This window comes from Felis catus, chromosome A3 (assembly GCF_018350175.1).
Source record: "Felis catus isolate Fca126 chromosome A3, F.catus_Fca126_mat1.0, whole genome shotgun sequence".
Taxonomy (NCBI): Eukaryota; Metazoa; Chordata; class Mammalia; order Carnivora; family Felidae; genus Felis; species Felis catus.
Genome location: NC_058370.1, coordinates 13,228,545 through 13,244,653, shown reverse-complemented (window position 1 = coordinate 13,244,653; position 16,109 = coordinate 13,228,545). Strand labels below are relative to the sequence as shown.

Genomic DNA, 16,109 nt, shown 5'->3' with positions numbered 1-16,109 from the left:
GAGCAAAGGCACAGAAAAATCCATGGCTTTGGGGAATAAAGAAGAGTGAGATCATTTCTGCGTTGAGAAATCACTGTGCTCCGATTCTTGTATCTGCTAAGAAAGGAACGATTTCATCTTCCATTTACTCACCTCCTCATTATCTAGATTCAGAACGCTTGCCACTCCCCCTCCCCCCCCAGACCAGAGGTGGGGTCTACACCCCTGCCTCTACCTTCACCCCTGCTGGTTTTCCCCAAGAGAGAAAATCCAGCCATGCCTTTCAGGGGGTAGTTGTCTTCGCTAATTGGGACCTATTTTCAATCCCGTGTCGTTTACGTGAACTAAATCTGCAACCCCCTGATAAATGTCATTGCCTCCTGGCCACAAAGAGGCAGCCCCACATGAAAACTGTGATTGGCTGAGCCCAGCGAGACCCCTTCATGGCCCTGCCCAGCATGGGTGCCAGGCTTCCCACCAGCTGGGGCACCCTGCCGATCCTTGGGGGGAGAGTCACTTGGCACAGTCATCCCGCTCAATATTGACGCCTTTCGTGGGGTTGCTTAGGCTAATTAAAAGTCACGCTGTGCATGACTTTAATTAGGATTCACATCAGGCCAGGCGAGGCTTTCAAAGGGAGAAGAAACCACAGACTGAACATTCAGAGGGTGAGGGCAGCAGAGACGGAGGGAAGGAGGACGGTTTATTTATAACCTTTCCTGCCACACGCACGCTGTGAGGCCAACAGACACGTGTTCCTCTGCCCTTCAGGAGAGGAACCTGTTTGGTTCAAGTCTTCATAAACTGGGGTTTCTGGGGTTCCCCCTCGTTGGAGCGGAGGCTCGCACACTCACTTCGTTGAAGATGAGGAAGGGTCAGGGTTTGGGGCTACAGCCTACTGTTGGCTCCCGGGGTGGCCGCACCCGTGAGGTCCGGCCCCTAGACTCAGAGTGGACCAGGGTTGATCGTGCACAAGAAGCAGAACCACTATTTTCCGGCAAGGCTGGTGCTCTCTTCAACCGGCTTTGACCTCAAGTGGGTGGTCCCATGTCAAGTGCTCAGCACAGAACTTGACACGCAGGTAGCAGTCATGAGGAATACATCCATTTTGCGTGTTTCTTCCCTTAGGTTCTGGTTGTTGTGATGTTAGAGACTGGATTCAATTCATGTTTGTACTCTGAGGGTCTGGAAAATGGCTCTTCGTGGTGGCCACACAATGTGTTTGCTGCTTACCTCAGGGGAAATGAGAGGGAATCAGACCCCATTCCGAACGGGGAGATATGGGTATCCATGGGAATGCCCTTGGCTGCAATTACAGAGCACCCGACAAACTCCATCTCAGGCTTTAAAGACAGTTTCTTGTCTCATATGAACAAGCTCTCCAGAGCCCTGAGATCCTTGGGTTGGTGTGGCAGCAATGTGACATCACCATGGACTCGGGGTCTTCCCACACTTCTGTCCTACCTTCCTCAGCATATCGGCTCTTTGTCCTCATGGTCACAAGATGGTTGCCAAGATCCGGATCTCCCATCCCTAGAAGGGAGAAAGAGTCAGGGGCAAAAGATTTTGTCATGAGTTTTGTCTGTTTTTTTTTTTTTTTTACAGGGTGGGCAGCCCCCAGCTTATATCTTGTATCTCACGAGCCAGAAGAGATTCACGTGCCGACTCCCAAACGAATTACTGACAAAGTGGAAAAAGATGTACCATTATGGTTATAGTACAGATTGGTCCTCTACGATTAAGATGGGTTAGGTTCCCTGAGATCTTGAGATCACTAGCTCCTTCCTCCACACAAAATCTGTTTGTAGGAAAGAAAAGAAAGGTGAGGGCTGTTGGGTAAAGAACCGAGAGTGTCTGTATTACTGTTGCTGTTGCAACTGTTACTAGAAGATTTTGCTAACCTGATGGAAACTTGACCCTTATCATCAGCTCTACTATAATGAAGCGAACGGTCACCACACTAGGAGTTACAGAAGACCTGGGGAATAGTCCTGGCCCTCCTGGTAAGTAGGCTCCTTCTTGGCAATAGGACACGGGGATCTTCTCCTTTCCCATTTGACATCATTAGCTGCATGTGCCTCACGAACATAAAGTGGCTGCTGGTGTGCATGCAGCTTAATCTGTGTCCTTCACATAGTGACATCTAATTATGTCTCCTTGGTCACCTGCCTAGCTGTTGAAGGCTGGGAGCTTTTTAAAAGCATGCTATTTAGATTTAGATACCAGAATATTCAGCTAAAAGTGTTGAGAGTAGCCACCCTAGAGTGCAAGAAAATTGAAGCAAAGGGGAGGAGAAAACGCCACTTCTGTAACAAACCTTATAAAACTGTGTGATTCATCTGTGCGCACATACCTCTGATTAAATAAATTGAAAAAAAAATAAGATTGGGGGGTCATCTGTGAAGTGGGTCTACACCCCAACCTTGACCTTACCTGGGGGGAGGGGGAAAAGGCAGTAACTGACCCAGATCCCTCTGCCACCTGACTCCCATCTCCCCCTCCTCCAGTCCGGTTGCTGCTTCTCCGCTGCAGCATAAAGCCAGAGAAGCGATTTCATCTAATCACCTGGGTCATTTTCTCAAAAATCGGTTTCTTTTTAACTGCTTTTTCATGAGGAACAAAAAGAACATAAGAGGCGGCCAAATTGCTGTCCCTGCTGGCCGTCGCTCTGCAGAGGGGCTGGCCTGAAAGGGGCAAAGGCCTTCCGGGCAGCCTTCAATTTTCAATCCATCTGGAGAGACAGCGGTCTCCGTGCTCCTTTATGAAATGAAATGGCAACTTAGGGAGAGGCAAAATAAATCGGAGCGAAATGCTTTTGACACACGCCAGAGAGCAGCGGCTGACCCGAGTGAGAGGCCCAGAATCAACTTCTATTAACCCCTGTGCTTCAAATTCTTTGAAAGCTCTTCAAGCTCAACTCTTGAAACCAGAAGTCAACTCAGAGGACTGGCCTTTGAGCCCAGCTCGGGTCCCGCCTTGCTGTGTGGCCGAGGAAAAGTCACTCAACCTCTCTGGGCTTCATTTCTGCAGATGTCAAATGAGGTGGGATGATTTCCATTGTCTCAAAAAGACAATAGGAAAAGCAAATAAAACCAAGGTCAGTGAGGTCTACCTGCACTTACATGCCCTTGTTATAGGGGGCGGACGTACAGCAGAATGACAACCACAGGATTTGGACTGACGGCTACCTCTACAGGGAGGGAGGGGCATGCACGGGGCGGGGGGCGGGCACACGCGGAGGGCTTCCGCTCCTGATGTCTGGGAGGGAGAGGCGTGGCTAGTCATTATAGGATTCTTCATACCTTTCGTACATCAGTTTCTACATCCTCAGTGTTGACACTTCGGGCTGAACGAGGCCACTGTGTGAGGAGCTGTCCTGTGCCTTGTGGGACGTGTGGCAGCGTCCCTGGCCTCTACCCGCTAGACACCAGTCGCACCCTCCCCTCCAAGTTCTGACAGCCAAAAGTACATCTCCAGACACCGCCAAATGTCCCCTGTGTGCAAAATTGTCCTCAGTTGAGTCATCAGTCTAGAAAAGAGAGGACGTACATCTCAGAGATATCAGATGACTTCCCCAAAGTCACACGGTCGGTAAATGAGAGGTCCGGCATCCAGCTCTCATCCATCCCGTCCCATCACGTGCTCTCCAAAATCCGTGTCCCTTGAGCGGGTATTTTTACTGCCAGGACCGCAGTAGACTTGCATCCGACATGAATACAACTGGATACCCCTGGCAGAAAATAAAACATGGGACGATTATCTTCAGGTTGACGACAGATATGAAAGCAAAGATAATGCTAGTAATTAAACATGGCCTATGGAAATGCATGTAAATACCCCAGCCGGCCACGCCCCTGCATGGAGCCCCGCCCAGTAGGAGGTGGAGACTCAGAGGGTCTGAGCTCTTCCCTCACTGGGTCTCTGTTGCCCGGGGGCCAGTCCACTTGGGCTCGTCTACCCAAGTTGGGGGTGTCTCTGGGGTTTGAATTAGAGTCAGTCATTCCTGCACTTGATCTTCCCTTTGTTCAGTAATTTTAGAGCCTGAGCCACGCCCAGTTTTGGGTGTTACCCCACTGTTTTCCAGAGAGGAGGGCACCGCCCTGCCCAGGGCTCCGCAGTAGAGCTGGACATGGCTGCCTGGTCGGAACCCACAGACCCTGAGGCTCGGATGCTTAAGAGGAAATGCAAGGCCTGAAGAGGCAAATAAACTGTAAGCAAGCCCCTTGCCCCTTGCGAGACGTGGTTCACGTTTCCAGAAGCTGATGGATGGTGGCCTGGATACAGGGCACTGGGTAACTGGAAGGTTCTGTGACAGGGTGGGTCATTAAGTGTTGGGGACGTTCCGATGCGTGGTGTTGTGCCAGGCAGGGCAGGCAGTGGGACGATGAGAACGCTGATGTCTCCTCCAGCCCAATCCTTTCCGTATGTTCATGAGCTATGAAAATACTTCTGTTCCAGAACGTGGCTCAGCCTCTCTCAGTGGGCCTCTGGCTAATTTTTTTTTTTTTAATTTTTGTTTATTTATTTTTGAGAGAGACAGAGACAGAGCACGAGCAGGGGAGGGGCAAAGAGGGAGACACAGAATCCGAAGCAGGTTCCAGGCTCTGAGCTGTCAGCACAGAGCCCAATGTGGGGCTCAAACTCACGAACCGCGAGATCATGACCTGAGCTGAAGTCGGACGCTTAATCGACTGAGCCGCCCAGGCACCTCGAGAAAGAAAGTTTTAAAGTCGTTGCATTAAATATGGACTGGATATTATGAGTACTTTCAGAGATTTTTTTTTTTTTTTAAGAGAAATTTTGACTGGGCTGTTCACTGACTTAAGGTCTCGGCTGAGTTCCTAGGCCTCTCTGTGCCTCAGTTTCCTCATCCGGAAGACGGGGAGGATCCTCGTACCTGCTTCGCGGGGCTGTGGCGAGACGATTAACAGACAGAAGCAGGTAGAGACTCGTGGCTGTTTGGGGTGTTATTTACTTATCACCATGGCAACTGACTTTGCATAAGAGGCACTCCACTGCCAAAGGGAGAAATTGATCTGTCCCTGATTTCAGGAAAAGTTCACGAAACAGAACATTCTTGGATAAGATAGCCCCAAAACATTAAAAACCATGTCCTCCTGTGAATAATTGCACGGTACCAACAGACTACGCTATGGAGAGACAGCATCACCACGGAGCGAGATCAGTCCAGGAAGGCTTCCCGAAGGAGGGAGTTCTCGGCCCGTCTCAAAGAGATTCAGAGCGGGATCGGAGGAGAGCTAGGCCAAGGGCGCCCAGAGAGGAAAGAAGGATGGCGGAAAACCCAGCAAGTTGTAGTTGGCAGATCTCGCATTAACAATGGGATCAGGGCATGGGCCCATCTCCTGGCAAGGGGCCATCAGCACTTGTCAACGCCCTCCGGTGTCCCCGGGCAAGAGACAAATCAGAAATCACAGGTGCACGCAGTTGAGGACATATTATGATCATGTCGGGGCCGGGCATCTGCCTGAGCGTTACAAATGTTTATGAATATTAATAACCGTTTGTTCCCAAAGGACCACAAATCAGTTAATTAGGGCCCTGTCAACCTGTTTATATTATCTATAAATGAAAACCCATCAGCAGCCAAACATGAAATTAAGCGGGCCGTGTGTGGGCCGCCACCGTTTCTGGATAAATTGCACACAGCCAGCTCCCCCCCGAGTCCCCGCCCTTGGCAGGGAGGTGGGTATTTCTCTTCCCTGCCCGTGTTTTATTCGAGTCAGTGGTTCCTGGAGGCACATGATAGATGGTGCCTTGCGTGTGGCTTCGCGGCGTGAGGGGCGGGGGTGATTTAAGACTGCCGGTAAATTAGCTGCAATCCAGAGTCTTGGAAAAGATGGAGAATCCCCATAAATCAATGCTCCATAGACAGGTAATCAGGCCCCCAGCCCGGACGCCGAACACCACAGGCCTGGGTCCATCCGTCTCCTTCCTGGAGCCATAGCACTGGGGTCGGGGTCTGGTTCGTGTTCCATCCGGACAGCTCCACATCAGGGGTCTTGGGCATGTTGTGCAGAACAAGCCTCGGAAAGTTAGAGGGCGGAGAGATGGAGCCAGACAGAGACCAAGACTGGGGCAGAGAGAGGGAGAGATTCATTGGACAACCAGCGAGCGCGGGCTCTGTGCTCGGAGCCCAGAGACAGAGACAGCGGTGAGCAAGACAGACCGAAGTGGGGCCACACTGACAGGAGCAGGGAAAGATCCAGACCGCAGCACGCGGTGATCTGACAGAGGTGAGAGACCCAGACGCTCGCCTCATTACCCAGGTGGTTCCTTCCGGAAAACCTCCTTGTGAGGCAACTTCTTGCAATATTTTTTCCTTTGGGTCAAGAGAAGGTGGTGTCCTGATCACATCGATGCTGAAACAAGGCCGAAACCCGTGAAGTTGCATTAAAATGGGCCCGATTACTTGGAGAGTTAGCACAGAAGACGATCGAACCAGTGAAAATTGAACAGGGAAAATCCACTGCCCCACTGGTGAAAGTCGTAGAAAACGGGGGCCGTATGTACGGGTCCCAGAGTGGCCTCCCTGGTTCATCCCCCAGCTCCGCCACTCACGGGCCGTGTGACCTTGGCCACGGTACCCAAGCCCTTTATGCCTCAGTTTCCTCATCTGCAACGTGAGATGATCCTAGGTTTGACCACTGGGGAGGGTCAGAGGCGTTCCTATCTGTGAAATGCAACGTCCTGCCTCTCTGGGTACTTGACTGCCTGAAGAGAAGCAGGTAAGGAGCCCACAGTCTATAGAGATTGGCTCTCGCTCCCTCCCGAGCCGGCTGTGCAAATGTGGGAGCTTACTTAACCTCTCTGTTCTTCCACTCTCTCTGTTTCCCCTGCTGGCGGGTGGCGAGTGAATCTAATGAGCCATGTTTGGCCACCAGGATGCGGACCGTGCATTTACCTCGGAGGATGGCTTACTCGGTTCTGCCTGTGCTCCTACCAAAGTGCAAGGTGACTACGGGGATGTGCTCCCTCCATCAGTGGCCTGTGACTCTGCTGTCGGCCCGCGACCTTCTGTCCTGCGCAGCAGAGCCCGTAAGTCCTTGCTGCCCTCCACGACAGCTAAGTCCTGCTGGCGTCCGGCCCCTAAAGGAGCCGTCAGCGGGAGGTGACAGCGACCGTAATTCTGTTTTTATTATTACAGAGCGCCGGTCATTTCTGAGTGGCGCTGAGTGACGGGTGTGATTTAGGAATCTCATGGAGGGATTAGGGAGGTGAAGCATTTTCCTCTGAGGCCCATCCTGGCCGCAAACAAGTTTCTGTGGAGGATGCTGATAAAAAGCAAATTATTTTATTCTGTTCACAATCAATTCCAACTCCAGGCTGCAGAGTCCCCCAAGAAATGAGGTATTAACACTTATCGTGTGGAGCTGAATTCTTCAAGGAATAGTAATCCTTAAACAGACGGAGGAGAAGTCGTCTTCAAAGCATTAAAATCCAGCGGTGTGCTCCCGGCCCATCCTTCTTCACCAGCCACGCGCCGTCTGGACGGATTTGGGGTGAGAAATGAATTCAAACCGCATTTCGCGGGCGAGGAAAGGGTTGCCCCCAGGGGCCATTCCTCATACGAGGGGAGGAATTTGTGCAGCAGGGTCCTTGGTCTGTGTCGTGGGCGCTGGGTCTTCCTGACCATCAGGGTCTATTCCTCCAACTGGTGACAACACCACGTCCTGTTTGGTGGGAACACCCCTCCCCCGCACTCAGTCCGTGTGGTTTGGGTGGGGCTGGGTCCATCCCTGGGTCCAGGAAGGGGCACATTGACCCGAGGCCTGGCCCATCCCTTGCACAGCCCCGGTCGCTGGCAGGGTGTGGCCACGTGACCCGGTTGGTCCAATCAGAGTCGAACCTGGGATCTTAGCTGCCCCGACTGGAAAGGAGACCGTTTTATTGCCAAGACAGTTGCCGTGAGGGCAGAATAAAGGCCTAAGGTTGCTTCTCATTATCATTGCTGTCAGTCAGGAGTGAAGCCAACCAGGAGGCAAGCAGAACTGAGAGATGAAGGGAAACAGAGCCACATTTCCAGATTCCAGGTCACTGAAACCCTGGATCCAGCTGTACCTGAAGCTGCAAATGCCTCAAGCTTTCATTTACATAAGCTAATATACTCCTTTCATTTCAGTCTTTTAAAGTTTTTTTTTTTAATCTTTATTTATTTTTGGGAGAGAGAGAGAGCGTGAACAGGGGAGGGGCAGAGAGAGAGAGAGACACAGAATCAGAAGCAGGCTCCAGGCTCTGAGCTGTCAGCACAGACCCCGACGCAGGGCTCGAACTCAGGAACCGCGAGATCATGACCTGAGCCGAAGTCGGACGCTCAACCGACTGAGCCACCCAGGCGCCCCCATTTCAGTTTTTTTGATTTGGGTTTCTGTCACTTTCAGTCGGAAGAATCCTGACGAAATGTCTCCTCGAAAGATGCCGTCTCCTGTGGGGCACTGGTCTAGCCCAGAGCTTCTGTCAAAGGTGACACCCAGAGAAAATACCCCCTCCCCTTGCTTGGTCAGACACACATCAGGCTGGGCCCCTCAGACCGTTTACTTTTCTTCTTTCTCTCTCTCTCTTTTTTTAAAAGTGTATTTATTTTGAGAGACAGAGAGAGAGTGTGAGTAGGGAAGGAGCAGAGAGAGAAGGGGGGAGAGAGAATCCTAAGAGGGTTTCACCCTACCAGCACAGAACCCAGTGAGGGCCTCGAGCTCGTGAACCGCGAGATGATGACCTGAGCCAAAACCAAGAATCAGACGCTTCACGGACTGAGCCACCCAGGTGCCCCCTTTTCTTCTCTTAAGTCCGTGTTCCAAACTCAGCATGAGTCTGTCCTGATCAACCCCTCCTGTGTGCAAATGAACTCTGTCTTCCCTCGCCTGACCCAAAAGCCCTCGCAGTTACTGCTTCTGACCTAACCCATCCGACTCCGAGAGGTGCTTTGTCCACAATCACACAACCGAAAAACCAGTGCTCAACACGGGCCTCAGTGGCACATGGTGAGTGTTCTCGAAATATTCGCTAGGCAGATGAATCACCACAAAGACTAGAAATCAGGCCTCCAGTTTTCTTGGGCCCCGACTGGGTCCCATCCCCAGAATCGTCATGCTCCGAAAACAGCTTAAATGCCGGTACGGAGAACAGACCAAGCTACCAGCCCCAGTTTCTCCGCGTCAGCTGCTGCTCCTGCAAAATATACTCTCACGTCCTCACCTAAGAGGCTTCAACGTCGGGTTTAAAATCTACTTTTCTCCAGGTTAATTTTCTTTGCTTCCCTGCCTCCTTCTCGGCGAGGCTGGCTCAGGCCGCCCCCTGCCCTTGTCCCCACCCCCTCCCCACCCCACTTTAGCTTCCCCACAGCGTTTGCCACCAGCTGGTGCAACGATTCACTTCAGATGTATTCCGTTTATCGCCAGCCCCAAGAGAACAGACCTTTTGTTTGCGGTTCAGCTCCTAGAAGACCTTCTGGCCCGGAGCAGATGCGCCATGAAAGTTTGTTGACTGAATCGATGAATGGCTGCAACTTATTTGCTGACTTAGGTGATCTCTGTTTTTGTTTTTGTTTTATTCCCAGGCCGTCCAAACAAGAATCGGAGGCCGCTCCTTTCTGTCTCTAAGCCTCCCCCATTGTCTTGCTGCTTCCAGAATAACAGATGCCGTCACTGGTGCCAGGTTGGTTTTGCTTCTAGAAGTGGCCGCTGGAAAGGGTGTCTTGCGTCCAGTGGCTGTCGGCTGGGATGCGGCCCCGCTGAAACCGGGCCCGCTGCGGGTTGCTATGGAAACACTGAACAGGGAAGGCCGGCTCTTCCCCCATCGGAGCCCGTGGCGGGGCAGATGACACGGAGGCGTCTCGGGGATCTGGAGGCGAGAGTGAGGGTCATTTCGGGTCCTCGGGCCCGTGGCGTTTTACAGTCTGCGGGATACAAGAAACCATTTATTGGACACCTGTGGTGCACTTGGGCCTGAGGACGGCCTTTTCCCCAGAAGAGAAGAGGTGGAGTGGGGGCGCCAAGAGCATATGTTCTTGGAGCCTTGCTGTCTGGGTTCAAATCTTAAGACCGTTGTCTTGCTCTGTGCGGGGGTTTTAAGACCTGTGTGTGAATTCTTTAACACTCGTTCCCCTCGAAGTAGACTTTAACTCCCCTTCCGCGGACTATCAGTGCATTGTCTTCAGGGACAGAATGTGCTGGAAGCGACACTGGAGATTTCTGAAGCCTGGTCAAGAAAGGTGGTACGGATTCTGCTCTTACCCCCCAAGCCCTCCTTTGGGCTCGTACCTTGGGAGACCTGAGCCACCCTGTCATCTTCAGATGACGCTGCACAGTGGAGCAAGGACAGGCTGGCCCCACCCAAGGCCAGCCCAAATCTCAGCTGTGTCAGTGGAATAACGGTTATTGTCTTATGACACTAAGTTCTGGGGCATATAGAACCCAAACAGGACACAAAATTGGAAAAGTGATAAACTATGAGACATCGCTTTCTTCCTTATGGGAACAGCGCCTGTGTTTCCTTCACAGAGTATTGAGGGGGTTGGTGTGTTAACAAAGCACCCTGGACACATGGAGAGAGTCTAATGGCCGTCGGTGTGATTCAGCAAGCCAGGATCAGTATAACCCAGTGATCCAGGATCAGTGTAACCCAGCGAGCCAGGATCAGTATAACCCAGTGAGCCAGAGTCAGTATAACCCAGTGAGCCAGGATCAGTGTAATCCAGTGAGCCAGGATCAGCATAATACAGTGAGCCAGAGTCAGTATAACCTAGTGAGCCAGGGATCAGTGTAACCCAGTGAGCCAGGATCAGTATAACCCAGTGATCCAGAGTCAGTATAACCCAGTGAGCCAGGATCAGTGTAATCCAGTGAGCCAGGATCAGTATAATCCAGTGAGCCAGAGTCAGTATAACCTAGTGAGCCAGGATCAGTGTAACCCAGTGAGCCAGGATCAGTGTAACCCAGCGAGCCAGGATCAGTATAATCCAGTGAGCCAGAGTCAGTATAACCCAGCGAGCCAGGATCAGTATAACCCAGGGGGCCAGAGTCAGTATAACCCAGTGATCCAGGATCAGTGTAACCCAGAGAGCCAGGATCAGTGTAATCCTGCAAGCCAAGGCAGAGGACCCTTCTGGCTGGTCTGGGAGTGAGCAGAAGCATGGTATTCGGAAGGCAGATGCCCTCCTCGTGTGTTGCGAGGGATCTGTAGCTGAAGTTCTAGAGTCTTCTACAGAAACTAACGTGAACTAGGTAGGATACACAAAGGAAAAGCAACGGCCCAAAAGGCCATCTGGGAGAAGGGAATCTCTCTTCCATTCATGTTTCCCAGGCTTCCTGGCTCCCATCCCCAGAGGCCTGAAGCAGGGGGAGCCGTTTCTCCGGGGGCTTCTGGAGGTTGTCCCTTCATATACGGCACGCGTGCAAGGTACACCCATCCATATGTAAACAAGACAGAAAGACAGAGAGAGAAGAGAGAAAGTCAAGGGAAGGGAAGAAAGGAAAAGGAAAAGAAAATCGGAAAGAGCTCCACGAGGACGGGGACCACTTCTTTCCCCGCGAGACTTCGGCGTCAGTCTTGGCACTGGCCCCGGGTTCATGGCCAACAAATCTGGGAGGAGGGGACGCAGCCCTTTTCCATCCATGTGGCAGCATCTGTGGACCCTGCCCTGCGCTTGGCTTGCCTTTCTCTCTTTCTTCAGCTCGGAGACACGTCTTCTCGGCACACCCAGGGCCGCCTGGTTCTCCGATGGACAGAGGCCACTGTGTGGCCGCACCACGGTGGATCTCAGGCTGTCCCTGTTGGAGACGTGGTGACTTTGGTGCTGAGCTCTTGCAGCTCCGGTCAGAACCACGATGCACGTTGCGTGCGGATGTTTTGAACACCTGTGGACACACCTCCATCTCCCTTCTTTGTCTCTCAAAGACAGAGACCGTCCCTCCTTATCTCTGTGTCTGTCATTTTCCCGTCTCCTGTGTCTCTTAGAAGCACAGGCCGGAGGAGCTAGAAGACTTCTGACGACTTGTATGCTATCATGTGCGTCCCTGGACATCAAGGAAGGCTTCTTGGAGGAGGGGCTGGGCCTGGAAAGTAGGGTCGGGGCAGCCATAGACGGGCAGCAAGGACCCTGGCTTGAAACCCACCCCCTTCCTCAGACGAGAATGTCGAGAAGACCAGCTCCGCGAACAGCCCTCCCCACCCCATACGGCTGGTCCCCAGCCTGAGCTCCAAAATTCACACAAGGATTGTCTCTCATCATAGCAGCTGGCAGGCAGCGGCTGTAGGAATATTGTCATACATACTGCAGGAGGAAATGAAGGAAAGGCATTTTCAGTTCAGAGCTCAGACCCCCAGACCACAGACTCTCCCTTCCCTTGCTGCCTGCTGGTGTGGAGCTGGGTGGATTAGTCCAAATACTTAACGGACGTTGGCCGTGGCTCTGGAGTACGTCCCGGAGGGCCTTCCGGTCCCTGGGCTTCATTCGCTGGAGCGTGGAGAGGCCTGGGGTCCAGGGGCCAGCACGGTGGGCTAGTCGCTCTGGGACTCAAAACGTAAGACCCCATGTGGCCCTGCTTGTGGGTAGAGGTTCGAGCCTCCGCTCCAGCACACTGTGTGCCCTACAGAGAGTCTGGCCCTCTGGGGAAATGGAGGTTCAGAGACTTTCCCCAGGGGAGACCCGAGCTTGATTCCAGAGGACTCAGGCTGACGGCAGGGAGGCCAAGCCCAGGCAACAGGAAGGAACTGTCAGCATTAAAAATGTAACTAGAAATCTGCTTTTTAGCATCTCTAGCGAAAGCTTGGGTCCGAGGGCCTGATTAGTGACCACTCACTAGAGCTGTGTCGTGGGCCCCCTACAGCCTGGGCTCTGTGGTTCGTCACAGTCCTCACCCCGCCCTGCTGCCCTGTGTACGGGCCCACTTCCCTCTTTGCCCAGTTGTGCCACTGGCCTGGCCCTCGATGGCACTCCAGTTTATGCCCCTCCTTTAGTGCGCAAACAATGTCACATACCTTTTCTGACTTAGCTCTCTCCGCGCTCCTGGGATCTCCACACACGATGATACAATTTTCTGATGGGGGCAGAGAGACTCAGAGACTCAGAGATGCCCTCGCGGCCAAGCAGGTCACTCCCTACATGAACTGGAGATTCCTCCCCTAAGATGCACCTTGCTGGCAAAAGGGCCCTCCCAGCTGTGTGGAGACTGTGAGGGGACAGACCTCAGACGGGAGATAATCTGGGGCAAGGGGCTCCAGGGGTCAAGACCAGGGTCAAAGCCAGCCCCAGGGCAGGAGAGGGGGCTGGGCACAGTGCAACAATTTCTATTTTATTTTATTATTTCTATTCTATTCTATTCTATTCTATTCTATTCTATTCTATTCTATTCTATTTATTTTCTAAATTTACATCCCAGTTAGTTAGCATCTACTGCAACAGTGATTTCAGGAGTAGATTCCTTAGTGCCCCTGACCCATTTAGCCCATCCCCCCTCCCACAGCCCCTCCAGGAACCCTCTGTTTGTTCTCCTTATTTCTGAGTCTCTTCTGTTTTGTCTCCCTCCCTGTTTTTACGTTATTTTTGTTTCCCTTCCCTTATGTTCATCTGTTTGGTCTCTTAAAGTCCTCATATGAGTGAAGTCATATGATATTTGCCTTTCTCTAATTTTGCTTAGCACAATACCCTCCAGTCCCATCCACGTAGTTGCAAATGGCAAGATTTCATTCTTTTTGATTGCCGAGTAATACTCCATTGTGTGTGTGTGTGTGTGTGTGTGTGTGTGTGTGTATACACCACATCTTCTTTATCCATTCATCCATCGATGGACATTTGGGCTCTTTCCATACTTTGGCTACTGTTGATCATGCTGCTATAAACATGGGGTGCACGTGCCCCTTCGAAACAGCACACCCGTGGATAAATGCCTAGCAGTGCAATTGCTGGGTCATGGGGTGGTTCTATTTTTAATTTTCTGAGGAACCTCCATACTGTTTTCCAGAGCGGCCGCACCACTTGGCATTCCCACAATGCAACAATTTCTAATAGCTTCTAGAGCTCCGGAGACAATGACCCTTGGTGGTTACGTGTGGTGCCGAGAAAGGACAGAAAAAGGACAGAGACACATGCCGAGAGAGATGGAGAGACACGGAGAGAGAGAGAACTGCACAGAGGTCAGAAGACACAGAGGAAGAGACCCAGGGCAGAGAGGAGAGCGCGTTCCAGAGAGAACCAGGGAGAGACGGAGGGGCGGGCTGCCGATCGCGGGAGCTACAGGGCTGCAGGGTGGCGAGACCGATCCCCACAGAGGCTGCTGCTTCTTCCTCTGGAGCCGGGCGCCAGTGGCACAGCTGTGGGCACCGGCCCAGCCCCCAGACTCCCGGGAAGCCAGGAGCCGCAGCCCGGTGGCCAGCTCGGGAGTCCCGCGGCCGTCTGTCTGCTCTGTCTCCCAAGCTGTCCGTCTCCCGCGAAGAGCGGCGGCTGCCCTCCTTGCCCTCCTCGTGGGCAGGGGACCCAGCCTGGGCTCCTGCTCGGAGGGGTGTGGGGGAGGTATGGGAGGTGCTCACCTGCGGAAGGCTCCAGGCCCGAGCACTGCACTCTCAGAACAGACACCCTCCCCGGGAAGTGAGAGGGAACAGATGTGCTTTTATGGTCTCCATGGAGATCCGTCAACCTGGCAACCTCGATGGGCGCTGGGCCTGGGCTTCGAAGCTTTTGTCTTCCCAGAGGCTCTCTCGGAGCGCGAACACTGAGAGCAGATCTCGGCCAGGCGTCCACAGGGGCCGGGGCTTCCCTCCCGGCTGCCAGGTCACCCCAAAGCAGGGGCAGATGTGGGGGGGGGGCCCTTGGTGAGCTCTGTCTGGTTAAAGAAGGTTCGGCTCTACCTTTTGTCTTTCCACTCGCCGGGAGGAAACGCGCGGCTCCAGCCCCGGTTACCATATGAAGGCCCCCCAGTTCTGGCCTGGAAGAAAGTGATGAAAGAACAAGGCTGGCACGTCACAAATGTGTCACAAAAAGCACGTCGGAGAGGCCGAGGCAGGTAACCGGGGGAGCGCGTGGCCATTCATTCAACCGGTCAGCAAACAGCAGAGCCCCTTGCTGGCTACCAGCCGTGAACGCCCCCAGATCCAGCTCTTCCTCATGTTGCTGACACGCGTGGGAGAGATGGACGCTTGACACCCTGGCAAATGACTCGAGCCAAGGAAACAAGACGAAATCTTGGACGGGACAGTGGGGAGGGTGGGTGGGCGTATGTCGCAGAGGGCATGCCAGTAAAGCCCTTCCAAGCAGGTGACACACGAGCGGGGTCCTGAATGAGAAGGAGCAGCTAAACGAGGAGTGCAGGGAAGGGTATCCAGGAGGTGGGAACAGCCAGCGCAAAGGCTCAGAGCCTACCCTCTTTGGAATCGACAGCATTCACCAACCAGAATTGTTCTCATCCACTCGGGATGCTTCTTGGCTTCGTGAGGATGGAGGTGAAGCCCTTCCCTCCGGTAAGACCTGATAAGATGTCCTTTCTCTTCTAGAGGGCAGGGCAGTGAAGGGTGCAGGGAGATCCATGGGGCTCCCCCTCTCATCCACTGGCCTGAGAACCACCTGTCCTACCTTGAAGCCACAGGGCAGAGGTTTCCTGTGACGTCACTGTAGGTTTGTGTTTCCCAAAAGGGAGCATTCACCGCCCCCCCAGACTCCCCAACTGCATGCCTGTGGGGCGATCAGATCCCTCTCCTCAAATCACTTTACATCAGCTGCCTTGCAAAGTCAACCTGGTCCTTGGGAATAATAATCATGACATTGCAGCTAAATCTTTTATTTCTGATAAACAGACATAAAAATTAAAACCAGGCAGTTTGTACAAAACCAGGCAGTTAGCGACCCCGCATTCCCACGTTCTCTCCTGTCCTCCGGGCTGGCTCGTTCCCAGCTGCCATTCAGAAAGTGGCTTCATGGCCCAGGCCACTTAGTTCTCGGAGACAGGACTCGGTGCTCCCTGATTTCTCTGTCTCCCTCCTCCTTCCTCCCTTCCCCTCCCTGCCCCTCTCCCTCCCCCTGCTTCTCCTCCCCTCCTTCCTTTCCTTCTTCCTTCCTCCTCCTCCCACTGTCTCCCCTTTCCAGAACGCTGAGATACCAAACGGGTTTTCAGACCTCAGCT

At 52.9% G+C, this 16,109-nt stretch overlaps 1 protein-coding gene and 1 long non-coding RNA gene across 5 annotated transcripts; one reads left to right on the top strand and one right to left on the bottom strand.

Annotated features, from left to right (window-relative positions):
• Nucleotides 1–661: 661 nt before the first annotated feature.
• Nucleotides 662–3,948, bottom strand: LOC123384289. Its single transcript, XR_006595126.1, has 3 exons — nt 3,817–3,948; nt 3,282–3,709; nt 662–1,512 (listed from the first exon to the last, which is right to left on the bottom strand). It is a non-coding gene; the product is annotated as an uncharacterized LOC123384289 (long non-coding RNA).
• A 121-nt stretch (nt 3,949–4,069) lies between these two features.
• On the top strand, nt 4,070–15,178 carry LOC109497960. Of its 4 annotated transcripts, XM_019826388.3 has the most exons (6): nt 4,070–4,189; nt 6,882–7,035; nt 7,323–7,499; nt 8,379–8,460; nt 9,554–9,651; nt 13,959–15,178. In XM_019826388.3, exons 4-6 carry the CDS (start codon nt 8,398–8,400, stop codon nt 14,707–14,709), a joined length of 912 nt encoding a protein of 303 aa, XP_019681947.1. In that variant the 5' UTR covers nt 4,070–4,189; nt 6,882–7,035; nt 7,323–7,499; nt 8,379–8,397; the 3' UTR covers nt 14,710–15,178. The 4 variants fall into 4 exon arrangements, 2 of the variants coding, with proteins under 2 accessions (XP_019681947.1, XP_023106905.1); XR_006595125.1 differs by lacking the exon at nt 8,379–8,460; XM_023251137.2 differs by lacking the exon at nt 4,070–4,189 and having other exon boundaries at nt 4,606–7,035.
• The last annotated feature ends 931 nt before the right edge of the window (nt 15,179–16,109 follow it).